The sequence below is a fragment of the Phaethon lepturus genome, unplaced genomic scaffold (genome assembly GCF_000687285.1).
Source record: "Phaethon lepturus isolate BGI_N335 unplaced genomic scaffold, ASM68728v1 scaffold7350, whole genome shotgun sequence".
Classification (NCBI taxonomy): Eukaryota; Metazoa; Chordata; class Aves; order Phaethontiformes; family Phaethontidae; genus Phaethon; species Phaethon lepturus.
In genome coordinates this window covers 74340-91825 of record NW_010514016.1, presented here as the reverse complement: position 1 = coordinate 91825, position 17486 = coordinate 74340, and the positions used below count along the sequence as shown (strand labels likewise).

Sequence of the window (17486 nt, the reverse complement as noted above, 5' to 3'; positions counted from 1 at the left end):
GGCCTCTTCCCCTGTGTCTGACAGAGCCAATGCCAGCCGGCTCCAAGATGGCCTCACTGCTGGCCAAAGCCAAGCCCATCAGTGACAGTGGTAGCGCCTCTGGGATAATATATTTAAGAAGGGTGGGGGGGAAAGGGGCACAGCAATTGCAGCTGGAGAGAGGAGTGAGAACATGTGAGAGAAAGAAATCTGCAGACACCCAGGTCAGTGAAGAAGGAGGGGCAAGAGGTGCTCCAGGTGCTGGAGCAGAGATCCCCCTGCAGCCTGTGATGAAGACCATGGTGAGGCAGCCTGCCCCCCTGCAGCACGTGGAAGACCTCACACTGGAGCAGGTGGATGCCCAGAAGAGGCTGTGGCCCTGTGGGAAACTCATGCTGGAACAGGCTTCTTGGCAGGACATGCAGAGAGAGGAGCCCAGGCTGGAGCATGTTTGCTGGCAGGACGTGTGATCCCGTGGGGGACCCAGGCTGGAGCAGTGTATTCCTGAAGGATGGCACCCCATGGAAGGGACCCAGGCTGGAGCAGTTTGTCAAGAACTGCAGCCTGTGGGAAGGACCCATGTTGGAAAAGTTAATGGAGGACTGTCTCCCATGGGAGGGACCCCACAGTGGTGCAAAGGAAGAGTGTGAGGAGTCCCTCCCCTGAGGAGGAAGTGGCAGCAGAGAGAACATGTAGATGAACTGACCGCAACCCCCATTCCCCGTCCCCCTGTGCTGCTTGCGGGGAGGAGGTAGAGAAATCAGGATTGAAGTTGAGCCTGGAAGAAGGGAGGGGTAGGGGAAAGGTTTTAGTTCTCATTATCCTACTCTGATTTGATTGGTAGTAAATTAATTTTTCTCCAAGTCGAGTCTGTTTTGCCCATGATGGTAATTGCTGACTGATCTCTCCCTGTCCTTACTTCAACCCACAAGCTTTTCGCTTTACTTTCTCTCCCCTGCCCAGCTGAGGAGGGGGAGTGATAGAGCATCTTTGGTGGGCACTTGGCATCCAGCCAGGGTCAGCCCACCGCAACCTTGTGTTCTAGACTTTAAGGTTTTATCATGTTAACCATTAGCATAGATCTTGAATTTTTTTCTAGTTTTGAGTGGTTTTTTTTGCAAATTTTTACTTTGCTTTGTTTTTCAGACTAACATTTTTTTAATATTAAGCATGTTCTTTTAGTCATTTTGGGTTTCAGTGTTGATGCTTCTAGAATCTGTGGAATAAAAGGTTGAGTTTTATGTGCATGAATGCACAATTCCTGGAGATGGTTTTAGCACTCATTTGGTATCTTTAATCGTCAGATGTTGTGTCCAGAACTCACTGATACTGTTCACCTTGTATATTAGTAATGGGTGAAGGATCTGAGGTTTGTGGTTTTTTTTAAAAAGAATTTTAACAGCTGGCTGATACTTTTTGTTTGGTAGCAAAAATGGTATATTCTGTCATTCAGTAGTAGTAGTGCACCTGTGCGCACAAAAACGTTCTTTATATCACAGGACATGAGTAATTACCAATATAATCAAACAAATAGGAACCTTATCTATCGCTGTTTTGAGATGGGATAAATCTAAGTAATATCTTTAGTTTTAGTGTTGACTCCATGGTGCTAATTATTCAACAGGTGAATCTGGTTTGGAAATGTATAAAAATCATGAAGTCAAGGGCTTAAACTTTCTCATGGTAACATCACAGTATTTCACATAAGAATTAAATTGTATCTTGCATTGACCACGTCATGAACTAATTTCTAAATATGTTTTTTGAATGTACTTGATTTGATTACCCTAATATAATCTTAGATTCAGAAAAAAATTCACCAAGATCCCTTTTGGGTGATTCAGTGTGCAAGTTCTAAAGTTTTCTGCTCAACATCTTAGGAAAGAAATACTCCATTTATATTGCCTGCTGTTTAAAAAAAAAAAAAAAAATTGGCACTTTTCAAGACCAAGCTCTGGGTACAGCAGATGAAGTATCAGATGTAATGATCTAAACCAAAGTTTGTGAGGAGTGGAATAACAGTTTTGCAAGTTATTTACATTAAAATTGGTGTTCTGCAGAAAAGAGCTGATACATGAAGAGTAGTTTGCTCTGAAATAAACATTAGCTGACTAACTAGTGTTTTAATATTGGATATTTTGGTTGCTTTCCCTTGATGCTTGAAGGCATTCCCCACCCCTCGTCAATAAACTTAGCAGTACATAAGTGCTGCTTCATACTTTTTAAGCAGCATTGACCATTATGATATTCTGTTGTACCTGTTTTTCATGTTCTTTTCACAGTGGGAGCCGTCTAGGAGGCCTCATTACCGTGATGTGTTTCTTTTTCAACCATGGAGAGGTAGGTCTCCCTCTAAGCTAATTCTCATTTCATGAAAGATAGTGATGTTGCCTATCTATTAGGGGATGAATTTAAAAGGAATAAGACATTATTGAAAGCAAAATAGGCTATGACTCAAAAATGTATAGCACCGTCCAATGTGTCGGCTTAGATGTTTAAAAAAAAATTTAGAAAGGAAGTACGTTGTAAAGTGGCCCTGAGGTTAAAATCTTAGTAGCACAATGACTTCAACTTTTAAAACATCCAAATATTCTATTTTTGTGCCCATTCCAGACATAACTGGGCTAGGTGTACCATACAAACAAGCTTCAGAAATGGAAGGGGTTTTCTTTAAATTGCTATGTATTTTACTGGAAATTCATGAATGCATACACAAAAAGCAAAGAAACCTATGTAGTATTGATATACTAAAGTCAGGATACACAGAATTTAGAAACTGTGTATGTATATAGAGAATTCCAGTGCTAACATCTTCAGTAAGCTGTGTTAAAGAAAAAAAAAAAGAAAGAAACTGTCACTTAAAACATCTCCCTGTGTCCCCAGCTAATGCTGTTTGTGTCAGTGTGCCATATTTTGGAAGAAAACTCATGGCTTTTATTCTGATACCCTGGGGCAGTGTTTCTGTTTTTTTTTTTAATGTTTATTTTATGATTTATATATAAATTTATGTAAATATTTTCTTTTACTTAAAATGCGGCTGTACTGTAAAGATTTTCTGGATCAAAACTAGCTACCTTATGATTTTGTTAAGGGCTAAAGTTATGTTTTGTTTTCTTATTTTACTGAGATGAACTTGATAGAAGACTCAAAGTAGTACTAGTATGTAGTTGCACATAATAAAATCAAAGATGTTTTACTTATAGTAAGCTTTGTCAATTTTTTTATAAAACAAAAACCTGTGAGATGAAATAGCTATTTTAGTTTTAAGTTTCATTTGAAATGTTTTTCTCTAAATATGCTCCATGAAGAATTTTCACCCATGGATGCTAACTGCCTGGTCCAGACCAGGCAAATGTTAGAGAGTTTCTGAACTTCTTTTGGTGCTTTAAGAGGGTAAATACAAAGTTTTATATGTTTTGTTTTTGGTTTTTTGCCATTCTTCTTAACGGCATTCTGAAGTGAAGTGAATATTTTATCCTTTGCTAGGAAATACCGATAGACTGTATTGTTTTGCCAAGTCTGTGAAGGTGATAGTGTAATTCAGAATGGAACAAGTTTAAAACTTCAAAGATAGTGGTAGCAATAATGAAAAGAAGCATTTATTTCGCTATGGCACAGGCAGTCCTATCCACAGGAGACTCTGTAGGAGAGCTCATCTCGTCTCTACGGATGACTTGACTTGGGGGAAAACCACAGAGAAGTGTGTATTTTGGAGCGTGGCGTGAAATTAGGTCTGCATAGCTCTACACAGCCGTAGTCTGGGTTTAGGTAGAGCTTAAGTAGGGTGACCCTGATTCAGACTCAGCTGTATGGATTTCTGGAGATCAACAGGGCTTACTTACAGAGGTGCAGTGTTAGATCTGAGCTGACTCTTTGCATTTGTACCTAATGAAATAACTCAGTTTGATATGTGTATATGGAGTTTTGGTTATATATGTAAGTTATGTATATAGTGACATGTATGTAGGTGATCTAGCTTCACTGTGCATACTGTTGAATCACATGCAAGGGGTGTGTATGCATGCATGTATGTATAAAAAAACTATCTTATTTAACTCTTCGATATGCCTTTGATTCTGTCTACATCATCTTGCATGTGGTTCAACAGTACGTACTGTGGAGCTAAACCAGTTGCTAAAAATTTGCTTTCCTTTTGTGGAAGGATAGGACTGAGCTACATGAGTAAGCCTGATCTGCAAGTCTTGGTAGCTCAGATCTAATGCTGTGTAAAAGTGGTTAGCCTTCTGGCATTGAGCTGATAATCCTAAGGCAGTATGTTTTCATGTGTGCTGTGCTTGTGCTATTGTGTTTTAATGATTCCAAGCTTAGACAGACCTGATGTATTTATACCTGCAGCAAAGTTAGTTTACAGCCTTGATAAATCATCCACAGGTGATTGAGTTTAGTATTACATTCCAAATATAGAAAAATAGCATGGACTACATTAGTCAATCCACTTTTAAGGTAAAGCATCCTTTTTATGGTTGTATATGCTCATCATCTCTTTCCTGTCCTTATCTCCTCCAATATCAAAAGATTTGGTAAATCAAATGTTGCTGTAGTCTTGAAAAAGAATCAAAAAAGACTACACTGTTTTAAAATAATCATGATTATATTTATGGCTAATAAAAATAATTAACTTATCATATCTGTGCAGTCAGCTGAAGACAACACATTTGCATATATATTTATGAAAGGTTTATTTTAATGGTAATCAGAGTGCTTTTAGACAGCAAGGACTGTGATTAATGTGATGGGCTTCTGTACTTCGCATTTATTTTACACTATTTCTACACATTTATTTTACACTATTAATTTAACATATTTGTGAAAGAGCAAGAGAATAAGCAAGGAATAGTATAATGTTGATTCAGGTGACTTCTTTGGTAAAACAGTATTTTTTTAAAATGGTTTTAAGATTACAGGAAGTGAAGGAGAAGGAACATCCTGGCATCAACATCCTATAAGCTTTCATAGATTCATTATGGTCCATATTAAGATGAACTACATTTTTGTCCTGTAGTTGTAAAGAACCTACTTCCAATTTTTAGTGCAAATCTATTGATAGCTATTTTGAGCCCATTTACTTGTATGTCAAAGTTGTCCTGTAAAGTTGGAATTATTTTTTTGATGGTCAGTGCCATCTGCAAGCACCTTATGAATATAAACATTGGAGATGACAGTTATAGCTGAGCCATTTGCCATGAACCCCAAGAAATTAATGAAAAAACTACTTAATTGACTTCATTGTGTTATGCTTTGCTTTATTTGGATTAAAGAGTGAAGTATATAAGTTAGTATAAGCTCTGTAAGAGCTTAAGTTCATGTGTTCAATTTTACTGGCCTGTTTTGGAGGGCAGCTTCAGATTTTATACTTTCTGTGCTGTTGCTAGTAGAAATGTGAAAAGTTTATAACCTAGAGAACTCTAGCATAATGAAGAGTATGTTGGTTTATCCTTCAGATACTCTCCCCACATACTTTCTCTAAGTGTGGCAAGTCACTGCCTGAATTTGAGAATGGTTTTAATTACATGCAATGAGTTGTTAATTTCAGCAAAAGCAGGGACAAGCAGCTGCTGTCCTGGGTTTTTTCTTGGATGTTCTCTAGCTGCCACATTTAATTTTGGAAAAGCAGTGATCTATTTTAATTAAACAGTGCATCATAGACCTCAAGTCTGGAAGACGCTTCCTTTTTCCTTCTCTTTTCTGCTTCCTGGCCTTTTTATTTTTTTTTTTACTTTCTGAGTAAAATATCATGTAGTTTGGTTTATTGAAGTATCTGTGGTCATTCATTTTGAAATACAAATGCATTGTTTTATGGAAATGTAGCAGCAAATGTTATCAGCTAACCCAGTTCTTATTTTTAGTGCACTCGCGTCATGTGGACTCCACCTCTTCGTGAAAGTTTCTCATATCCATTCCTTGTGCTTCAGATGTTGCTTTTGACCTATATTCTCAGGTATCTCTCAGTTTATACTTGGCTCTTCATAATGATTTAAAAAATTGAATGTCACAGAACATTTATTTAAATGCATTTATTTAAATACTTATTTAATTGCCTCTCTGTGCTGTAGCATTTATATTATTAACATAGAAACTTTCCTGTGGCTGTTACGTTGCAGATGCTGCACCAGTAGAACTGCAGTCATATTACTCACTTATTAAAAGGAAAAACTTTGCAACTTGAAGACAAGATTAAAATAAAAATCAGAATTACTGTGTTGGCAAATATATATCTAAACTAAAAATCAGAATTTTTGGTTGATGTCCCTTCCTTCCCATGAGAAACAAGCTGATACTTCATCAATTGGTTTTGTCCCTCTTGGAGAGTGGTATGTTGGTTGCACTTAGAATAAGCTTATGCTATGCAACAGAGGATGCTATAGGCACCCAGAAGCTAGTACGTTCTTGCAGTTTTCTATCACTAATTAACTACTTCAGTGATTTAGAGCAATCTAATTACATTAATACAGGGATGCTCTAGAATTCATTAGCTCTGCTTTTCAGTGGTTGACTGGCTTGCAACATGATTAGGTTGCTGTCTTGCCTCTGTTGTGAAAAATAAGCATGATCATTAATACTTGAGGGCTTTTCCACCAACTTCATTGCATCAATTTTGCAGTATATTTATGATTTAGCTGAATTTTGTTCTTGTAACCCCATATTTTCCTTTATTACGTCATATTGATTTGTAGTTATTGATGATTAAGCAAAAAAATATTTTGTGCTCATCTGTCACTAACTTGTGGGTTTTAGGTAAGGAGAAGATACATGCTGTCTAGAAAAATATGAAGAATAATTTGTAGTGTGATTGCTAGATTTCGTATTAGAAAGACACATGGTCATTTAATGCTAAATTGTGAGGTCAAACAAAAAATGAAGAAATTACACTTCAAGTTAGGGTGAACAAAACACATATATTCTGTAGCCATAATTATGACACTTCTTGATTAGATAGATTCACTCCTGTTCTTCAAATCTTGGTACATAAAATAGTACCTGGGCTTGCTTACTGATGAGAAGTTGGTATTTGATCTAAGCATTTCAGAGCAAGGTTCCAAAACCGAGATAAAACACATTAACTTCCTGTTTCTCAGTTATAATTCCTGCTTCAAGAGCAACTCTCTTATGTATAGCAGTATTCCAGTGAAATATAGGAACTATCTTTGAAACAGAGACTAGAACTTAAATTCTCCATTATTTGTATCACTTGTATCAGTTTTGTATCACAATGTATTACTTAATACATTAGACTCCTGCTCATCATGATTTCAAATCAAAGTTAATCATGAGGCTTCATAAAAGAAGCTGAAGAAAATTTTACAGAATTTGGTGAGACTGCTGTAATCTGTTGGGTTTGGGTTTTACAGAAGAATATTTATGGTGTCTTCATCTGATGGAGGCCACTTAGTGAAATTTGAAACGTGACATATTTCTGAAGTGAACTCAGAGCTAACACAGGATTAAATAAATAAGACTTACAGCAGGATGTAGAGAATGGGCTGTTTTCAGTTAAAGATGAGTTTCATGTATTTGTCATTGTCTCCTGCCCTGAAACCTCACTCAGGATTGCTGGCAGAAAGTTGCAGAAAGTAAATATGGAAGAAATGTCAAAGAGAAGAGTGAAATCACTTTCAAATGCAGACTGTTCTGAGAACAGTTGTGATCCCAGCTGAAATGGAAATGATTGTGGCCTGACTGTAGAGTTGTTACAAGAAGGCGGACCACTGCAAGTGACATAGGTTGGCCTGCTATATTACATGCTGCCAGGAGAAGACTTGTTTGGTAATGAGTCACTCATCAAATAGTTAAGAATCATTAAGCATCAGAACTATTGTTTTTGGAAACTAATGGAAAATGGATATTAAATTTACTTGAGCAGTGTTATTTGTAGTTGATCAATATTGCTAGCTAACTTCCAAGGTACCTTTGTTTTTATTGCATTCTCTATTGTACTTTTCAATAATATGCAAATACCTGTGTAATTTTACTTACTGATGCCTCTTCTGTCTCTTTTTCCCAAGGATTCCGAATATTAATACAGGAAGCTTGATTGCACTGTGTGTTTCTAATATCTTTTTCATGCTTCCCTGGCAGTTTGCTCAGTTTGTTCTTCTAACACAGGTAAGATCATATGCACCTCTAAGTAGCCTCTTTGTCTTACCTAGGCAAATTGACTGCTTTGTAGAGACAGCCATTGAATTCACAGCTATACCAATACTTTCCTTTTAGCCAGCTTTCACTCTTGCTCTCAGGAAAGATTGAGATCAGTATTTTTCTAGTCTTAAAAGTTGACCATTTACACCACCCAGTCTTCTGTTTCAAGGACTAAAAAAAGATTTACTTTTCTCTTAAAAGCAGCCTCCATCCTAAGATCAGTCCATTAGAACAAGTGCAGAACAAGAAAAAACTGTGTATATTGAAGTACAAAAATAAAAAAGGCATTAATCTTGCATCTCTTTAGGCTATTCTAAATTTTTAAATGGAGCAATGTTTGCATGGCATGTAATATCTGGCATGATTTTGCATGATTTCCTATTTAATTTTGATGAGCCTGTGAGTAGTGGCATAATCTTACTGTCTGAGGATTTGTACAGTTGAGGTAACTTCAGTGTTGAAATACAGTAAATGCTAATGTAAGCATTAGGATACTGTCATACAACACACTTTCTTGGTGTTTAAATTTATTGAAATGTAGCCTGTTGATTGAAATCCATCTATGTCTCCATACCTTTTCACTTGACTGTCCTACTTGAAGCAAATGGTGCTTGTTTGAGTTGATAGTTTTGAACAATCAATATATTCTGTGGCATGCAAATTTTCTAACTACAAGCCATTAAATTCTGCAAAATATTGTGAGAAACTCATTGCTATAACCTATTTAAGGTGCTGGGCCTGAAATTTGAAATTACAGGTTACATTCATAACTTCATTAATTTCCCATGTGACTTTTAGCAAGCTGCCTTATCAATGAATCTCATTTTCCTCAGGAGCAAATTATGGATGTTCCCATACTTTGCTGAAAAGTTAAGGTCAAATAATGCTAATGATTTTTTTTTTTTAATCTAAGGGTGAAAGATGATGTGTTAGTGCTTGTGTTTTTGTAAAGCTGAATACTGATTTCTTAAACATTTGAATATGTTTGATAATTGTTATTCAGAGCACCACAATAGATTTTTTTGAAAGAAACCATAACAAAATGCCTAAGTATTTACTTAGCAAAAAAGTAGCAATAAAAGTTAGTTTGGTGGTTTGAATAACCACTTTTTTGTATGAACGTGTATTCTGCTAGAAAGAGTAGACCACTGCAAGTTTTTTTAACTTTAATATTTCACTTTTGATTCTAGATAGCTTCCTTATTTGCTGTGTGTATTATGGGTTATATTGACTCCTGCAAGTTACAGAAGATACTCTCTGCTCATATGGTAATACTTTTTTAAAAAAACTTAAATCCCCTCAAACAGGTCAGAGCATCAAAAGAGGCCACTTGTTTGAAGTGTTTTCCTTAGCTGTAAGGTGGTTGAAAAGATGCAATGATAAGGGATAGAGGGGCCTGGTTTTGAATATTTGATTTTATGTGTATTTATATCACAGTGTCAGTAACTAGGATCCCTCTGGCGCACAGGGATTTTTGAACTCCAGAAAAATTATCAACCTAAAAGATTTGCAGAAATATTTGCCTCTCCTTTCTGTCTCTACTCATTCCATGGACTTGAAGATACTGTCTCAAACAACAGACTAAAAACCATACCAAGTAATAAGAACATGAGCAATAAAAAGTTGAAAAGGCAGCATTCATCTCGTGTGATAGGTTAGCAGAAATGAGAAAAATGAGATGCAAGTCAAAACTTGCTAACAGTAAGTCTTTATCATTGAAGGAGAAGAACCCCAACTAAAATTGGGTTTTGAAGACTACTGTAGTCTTGACCATGAAAAGATGCTATGGTTGAACTATCTGGGAACATATTTAGAAAAGAGGACAAAGAAAATTTTCCTCAAATTATTAATTTGAGAAAAAGCTATTTTTTTCAAAAACGGATGAGAAAGTCAACAAAGAAAGAAGATGATAAATAAAAGGCATGTAAGTTTCTGCTTTTAAAATTAAGATAACGATCAAGTTTTGCTGCCAGGAGTTTTGCTCTTGGAAACAAGATTACAGTTTTAAATATACAAGAAGATGTAAACAACTTTTGAACAAATATGGTTGTCTTTAAAAATACAATTTTGCTAAAATTGTGCTATGCAAACTCAGTGGGCAAAAAGAGAGTGTTTACTACAGGAAAGAAGCTTTGAGCTAAATTCTATTTCCTGTGTTTTCAAACTGTAAATGATAAAGTAAAGGCAGTAAGTTCTATGCAACTCATTTCTGATATAAACCCGGTATACCAAATGCTTGTTCCCAGTCAGATTTACCAGGAAAATTTGCAAATAAGCATTTTGGTTTAGTAATTTTTTTGACAGAAACAAGATGAAATACTTAAGCCTTTTGGCTTATGTCAATAGCTATATCATAATTTTGCTGTCAAAGTGTCATAAAAAGCCTATTTTCAGATAGATAAACCACAATGTTGTATTACAAAGAAAGCTTAATGAGGCTGGGTAAACTGCTAGTCTTTGTTTTGTGGTGTTTCAGTTCTTGCCACTCCACCCCCCTGTAGAAAATTAAACCCTAACTATGTGATGGGGGTAGTACAAAAGTCTGCATGTTTTACAAATAACTACATTATTTTTCCTTATTCCTGTGTATAGAAGATGGCAGAGACTGATAATTAGTTTTGCTCTTTAAGTTAGAAAATGTCATTCAGCTTTCTTTCTATTAAAAAGAAAACATAGTAGGAGATCAGGATGGCAGATAAATGTTGTATTTCAGCCTTAACTTGCAACCTGATATAATTAAGTGCATATGATCAAACAGAGTTCAGCTTCCTTGACTTTGGTGATGATTATATTTTAAATATATGCTTCTCAGTTGGAAAAAAGAAGACAACACACATTTTATTCAACATTTTAATGTTTGTCCAGGATTTTGAAAGATAAACAGGATGGAGAAAGAATACAGTAATTTGAAAAAAGTGAGTATGCTAGGAATAACTTAAAAAATGTAGCAAGTATATCACATAAGATGAGTTAGTCCTATGATGAAATCCTGTTGTCTGTAAGTACTTTAAAAATATAAATTAACGTAATAATCTACACTTGGCTACCTGTTGCCATTAAGTCCTTATATTGTAAGTCTTTTCAGAACAATTCTGTAAGCTGAGTATCAAGCTTGTACTTGCTGAGAAGTAGATGTCTTAAGATTTACGGGTGTTGATACAAGGTAATTTCTATTCTTGAGCAATTCTTACCTTTTCTATTTTAAATTTAATTGTTTTTTATTTTCTTCTTTCAGGTATCTCTTGTAGTGTGTTTTGTTCTGATGTTTGGTAATTCAATGTTATTGACATCATATTATGCTGCATCTTTAGTAGTTATCTGGGTAAGTTGTTTAAGAAAAAAATCATATGATGTGCTAAGGCTGTAATGCTGTACTGTTATGTACGTATTAATCTAGAATGTGAAACTGCTGCATTACCAGATAGTTGAGAAATCTTTCACATGACAAACAGAATTAGACCTTAAAGTTACTTGGAGAATGGGTAAATACTAATTTAAAAAATCATGTTTTTACACAAAGTCCTTTTCATAAGAGAAGTTCAGTTAAAACTCAGTTGTCTTGTTTTTATAGCTCTCTTATTTTTTTTATAAAAATATAAAATTTACCATGTATATATTTTTGACCAGCATAATTGTAAAACAAGAACATGAGCAAGGAGGAGTTTAAGTACTTCTTTATTGATTGTGAAACTGTGAATGCAGAACAAATGACTGAAACATAAATAACAATGGTTTCAGGCTATTTGAAACTGCTGAGTCATACTGCCATGTTAGTGAAATTATTCACTGAAGACTCATCATCTCGTCATCCACTATCTTAATTTTTCCTTAAATAGGAAAAACAACCTCCAACCTCTTTTACTTTCATATAGTTTCTCTTAAGGGAATTAAGAGTACATAGGAAATAGGAGATCAGACTGTATGAACAGATCTAGTTTAGCATACTACAAATCATCTCATTTCTGGTTCTTTTTGCCTCTCCCAGAAGCTTGGGGTGAGATCAGTGATTCTTTTTTTTCTTTTTCTTTTGTTTGTATTTTGTTCATCAGCAAAAGAATGATAATTTCTCATACTAAGAATAAGCTGCCTTGGCTACTCATATTTGCTCTAGTATAATTTGCTTGTTATAAACTCTAGTTTCTTGGAGTGACTTTTGTAATTATATAGTAAGTACAGGTACACTGAGTATGTTGCCTGTTTTCTGCTTTGGAAAAATATTTATTGTTTGTCTGTTATTTGGGTGCTTATAGTGGCCTCCGTCTCAGTGTCACATACAGACTGAGTTTCTGAAAGCTTTTAAGTTCATTCTCAGTTTTTCTTAATTACATCATTCATCAAATTAGCTTAAAGTGAGTCTTTCTTGTGTCATAAAATGAGGAACATAATGTGAAACAGAAAAATACCAGTAACTTCTATCACCCCGCATATTCTGTTGCATTGTTTGACAATTGTTTGTATTATGCTGCCAGTTATTTATTTATTGCTTCAGATGTCTCTTGTCATTCGTGGAAGCAGCCATAATTCATTTTCCCATTGGCTTCAATTTAAAAAAGCTTGAAACTGTATAATGCAGAATCTTACTTTTTAAGGAGAAGAGTAGTCTTCTATTAATTGTATATGAACTGCAGTAAAACGTTTTATGTTGGCATGTTTTGCCAGTGCAAGGTGAAATCACAAGATGATATAGTCATTCACATTTCAGGTTGTATTCATTATGTAGGATTTTTTTAATAAATAGCTGTGTGGTACAATAGGTGCCTACCAAAACAAAACAAAAAAAACCCCTCATCCAGAGTACTGGAATATCTTGTTGTTACAATATGTTACCTGAAAATGTACATTCATTTTATTATTAGGGAATTCTTGAATTGAGTCCAAAAGTCTGGAAAAGCAGAAGAGAAGTCTATCTATGGGTAAGGAATTTCATATATTTTGAATTTCAGAAAAGAACTGTGACTTTGTTTTAATGAAATACAGAAATAACTTTTTCTGGTTTAGTTTCTAATAGTTGAGTCAAGAAATATAGCTGAACTACTCTTTTTAAGTAAATTGTCCATATTTCCAGAAATTTATCTTCAATTACTGAAGGAAGAAAAGGGGCATAAGCATAAATTTATATCAGAAAATTGAAATAGCCTTCAAATGGCAAAACATTTTATTTTAAATTACCAACCTAAACATGTTTACAAAACCTAAGATCAGTATGAAAAATCCCTTTAAAATAAAGGACAATTTAGAAAAGGCGAGTAAAAGGCTAACAGTGGTTGCAGAATGGAGCGTAAGATACTGCATTAGATATTCACTAAAATGTGTCCTTTTTTAAAGATATTTTTTATAACAGCAAGCAACTTAAAATTACATAACTAAGTAAAGGAAGGAAGTTGGTGTAAAGCACTCAAGGGTGTGTGGGTGGGGTTTGAGGGCAGTGGAAGTGATCCAAACACAGAAGACACCCCCAAAACTGTGACAAATAAAATATAACGCTGTAAGAAACATGAGACGCAACTTGCTGCTTAAGATGTAACATTAACTTGTAAAAACACCTGAACTGGGAGCCTATTGAGACTATGCCTGGCTTAAGACAAGCATTCTTATTAAATGAAGGATCACCTGTTAGCAAAACTGGATGGAATTCATACAGTTATTATAAAGGAATTAGAATATAATGGAATTTTAAAAATATTTATAACAAACTGCAGTGCATATATAACCTGCCAATGTAGTTAGCTGTGGTACCAGGGTAAATGGGAGTGCAGGCAAATCTCATGTCAGTTTGCTTAAAAAGGAGATCTAAGGCATTTGTGGAACTGCAGACCAATAAGTCTAACTTTTGTAAAAGAATAAAAACTTGAACACTGATGAAGTTGTTATGGCTATATGTACATGCAGTATAATGACACAGGTCCAGTACAGCCTCTGTGAAAGGAAGTCATACCTTACAAATGTAATTGACTTCAAGGATGTAGATAAGGGTGTGTGGGTGAATGTAATGCACTTGAATTTCAGAAACCTTTTGGGGAAGATATCTAACTGGAACTATAAAAGAAAATAAGCTCCATGGGATAAGGTGTGAATGTTAGAAGGTAAGAAACAAAGAGTGGGATTAAATAGTAAGCTTTCAAAAGAAGACTACCACCACCCTAAGTATGTCTATAAAATAATTGATCCTAAATAAGTCCTTGTCACGAAACAGAGAAATCTTTGTTATTCTTATGAAAAGTTCTCTGAAGACATCAATTTATTACTGAGCAGGCATCAAAAAGGAAAATAGATGGTGGAAGTCATGGAGAAGGAACTGCAGAGAAAACAGAAAATATTTTGTAATCTCATGCTTAGCTTCCTAAATATCACATGCAGTCTCAGTCAATGTGTCTTAAAAAAATAACAATAAGAAATACAGTGCCTTTCCCCAAAATGTACTACCATTAACTTTAAGTGGAGTATTAAGATAATTATTAATGTAGAACCGCTAAATAGCTGAGATTTTTAAAATAGGTTAGAATTCTACATCTTGTAAAATAAAGGTAAATATTACAATGCCAGTGAACAGAAGTAGAATATAATTATAGTTTATTTAGTGCCCCTTATGATTGCAGCAACAAGCTTATAAAAGAAAAGAAAGATACTGTAAAAGCAAAAAAAAAAAAGGAATTAAGAAAAGGTTTAGGTACCTCATAGGAATTTAGGTTCATTTGTAGCCATTAAATGGCATGATGGAATGCAACCTGTTGTCACATAAAAACCCTGGTTAAATTAGGGTAAAGATCAGTTTGTATTTTGTTGTTATATTCTCTCTGAAAGCATCTGCTGCTGGTGCCAGATGCAAGATACTGAGTCAGGTTGTCCTATTCAGTTGATCCAGTTTTATAAAGAATTAGATAGTTTAAGCTAGATAACCAGGAATTTAATCTTTCTGGTACAGGGATGAACATGATATGTAACTAAAAGTGGTAATTGTACATACTTTCTTTATATTTCCTTCAGTTTCTAATTTGAGATTATCTTGGGAAGGTTCTATAAATCAGCAAATCCCTCCAAAGATTTGAATTAGCAGAGTAGTACAACCTGAGGCTATGGGTGGGAAATAATCAGTACACACTGGTGATGAATGCAAAACAGATGGAATTGACAGGCTGCTCCTGTTTAAAGTTAACTTTGGTACCTCCTCTGCTACAATGTTGTGTGCAGCAGTACAGCTGTAATATAAATCAGTTGGACAAAATTATTTTAGCTGTAATAGAAAATACAAAAAAAACCTTTTAAAACACCCCATGTACTCAAATTTGGGAAGTGTAATAGGTTAGAAATTACTGTACGTATTGGTGATAACATAGGAGAGTTTGTAACTAGTAGCTAAATTTAATAAGACTTTTAAAAAAGAAAAGGTTTCTTTAAAAGTTTGTTGAGACATGCTAATTTCATTCTGAATATATTTTTTAAGGTCATTGAAGGATGTGCCTGGTTATTTGGGACAGTCACCTTGAAATACCTAACTTCTTTAGTGTTTGGAATAGCTGATGATGTAAGTTCTCTTATCTGAGTATCTGGTTGGTGTCTTTCAAAAATTTTTAAATTCATAATATTTTGATTTTGGCACCTTACTGATATATTTTTCCTGAAATTCCAAGGTTTGTTTTGGAGAAATTGGAGAGGGATTACATATTTGTTTTCTCATTCGTTATGTATTATCACTTTGAGGTATTATTACCAAAGTTTGTGAAAAGACAAATGTCTGTACTTCTGAGTTAGTAAACGCTTTGTGTGTTTGTTTTTAAATGTGGATTTATAGAGCTTTGTTTATTTTGGGTAACTTCTACCTACATTTTTTCAAGTCAGCTTCTTAGTTCACTTTCCTCTGAGGCTAATTTTTAAGACAGTTTTGAAATGCTTGTTGTAACTAGGACTCCTCGCTTCAGCCCCTTTATTGTCAGATTCTACTGCTAAAGAATGTGCAGATGTGCATCAAGGGGCAAAAGATGAGAAGCTCATACTGTAATATATGAGTATGCAAAACTATACTCTTGTTGAACCCAGTTGCAATGGTAACACCCTTTTTCTGCTGCTTTCTGCTTTTTATTTAACACAGTCCAATCTTTGTTACACTCAAAAGATGTCATTTACTATACCAGAAGTAGATCTTTGGTGCTCTTATAAAAATATTGTAAATGGTATAAACTTCTATTCTAATTAGGAATATTTCTCATATATATTTACACTACTTTGTTGTGGAAAATAGGACAGTTTTTGCTTACTACAGCTTTTTGTTCTGTATATCCTACCAGGCTCATATAGGAAATATATTAAAATCTAAATTTATTGGTTACAAGGATTTTGATACATTAATGTACACCTGTGCTGCAGAGTTTGACTTCATGGAAAAAGAGGTAATTTGATCAAAGATGATTACAGAAGAGGGAACTTTTTGTTTTATCTTAATTTGTAACTTAAAACATTTGAGAGCCATAACCTCCTACTGCCATCGTAAGTTCAAGTGCTTACTCGTGAGGTTAGAGACACTAATGAACTTAAGCTAAATTTAGGTGGTTTTACTGCTTTTACATGAACTAAAAAAACCCCAGTGTTTTGATTTTTTGGGTCTAAGAAATGTGCTTGCTTGAATGAAAGATAAATGAAAGGTTACAATTCTTCAAAGATAAGATTTTATGTGTTTTTCAGTAGCTGTTTGTGAGTAGATGTAAAATGTACTGAGCTGCAAAGGTCTTGTGTGGTAGACAGACTACAGAATAGTATCGAAGTTTCTTAGTGCGGCGTTAGTAGACTGTTTTAGTTCATCAGTATCTAGATGTGCATTTAGAATGTTTATAGATTCCTCAACCCATAGTACTCAAACTCGGATGAGACACAATCTACTTTTAGTCTTTGGGTGGCTTGCCAAAGAACTGGGAATAACTTACTAATAACCCTGGTATTATGACCTCTAGTGTGACTGCTGGGTGGAGTTTAAATTTTAGTTTCTTTAAGCTTGCTTTATTTTTATTGAATGTTTAAATTTACATTTTACTTGAGGAAAAACTCTTTACGTTATTTTGTTTAAAATCAGCACTGAAGTAATTATAAATTAATAAAAAGCAATTAATGCAGTTTATTTCCATTGTAGACTCCAGTAAGATACATAAAGACTCTACTATTACCAGTTGTTCTGGTGGTTTTTGGGGTAATCATCAAAAAGGTAAGTGATTGATTTAGTGGGTCACTTTTACCTTGAATTTACTTCTTAGTTTTTTTTAAGGGATCGCTATTTATTTTGAAATAGGAAGAAGTTAGTGTGGTGGATTAACCTTGACTAGCTGCCAGGTGCATGCCAAGCTGTGCTTTCATTCCCTGTCTTC

At 34.7% G+C, this 17486-nt stretch overlaps 1 protein-coding gene across 1 annotated transcript in view; it reads left to right on the top strand.

The window, feature by feature from the left end:
* The window catches only part of DPY19L1 (dpy-19-like 1 (C. elegans)), a gene marked incomplete at its 5' end in the record, with an annotated part of 48684 nt that overhangs the window by 11741 nt on the left and 19457 nt on the right, over nt 1-17486 (top strand). The window contains 9 exons of the mRNA XM_010291748.1: nt 2262-2319; nt 5847-5938; nt 8004-8103; nt 9327-9404; nt 11372-11458; nt 12993-13049; nt 15578-15658; nt 16419-16520; nt 17255-17326. Of these exons, the coding sequence (XP_010290050.1) occupies nt 2262-2319; nt 5847-5938; nt 8004-8103; nt 9327-9404; nt 11372-11458; nt 12993-13049; nt 15578-15658; nt 16419-16520; nt 17255-17326 (727 nt within the window). The remainder of the gene's footprint in view (nt 1-2261; nt 2320-5846; nt 5939-8003; nt 8104-9326; nt 9405-11371; nt 11459-12992; nt 13050-15577; nt 15659-16418; nt 16521-17254; nt 17327-17486) is intronic.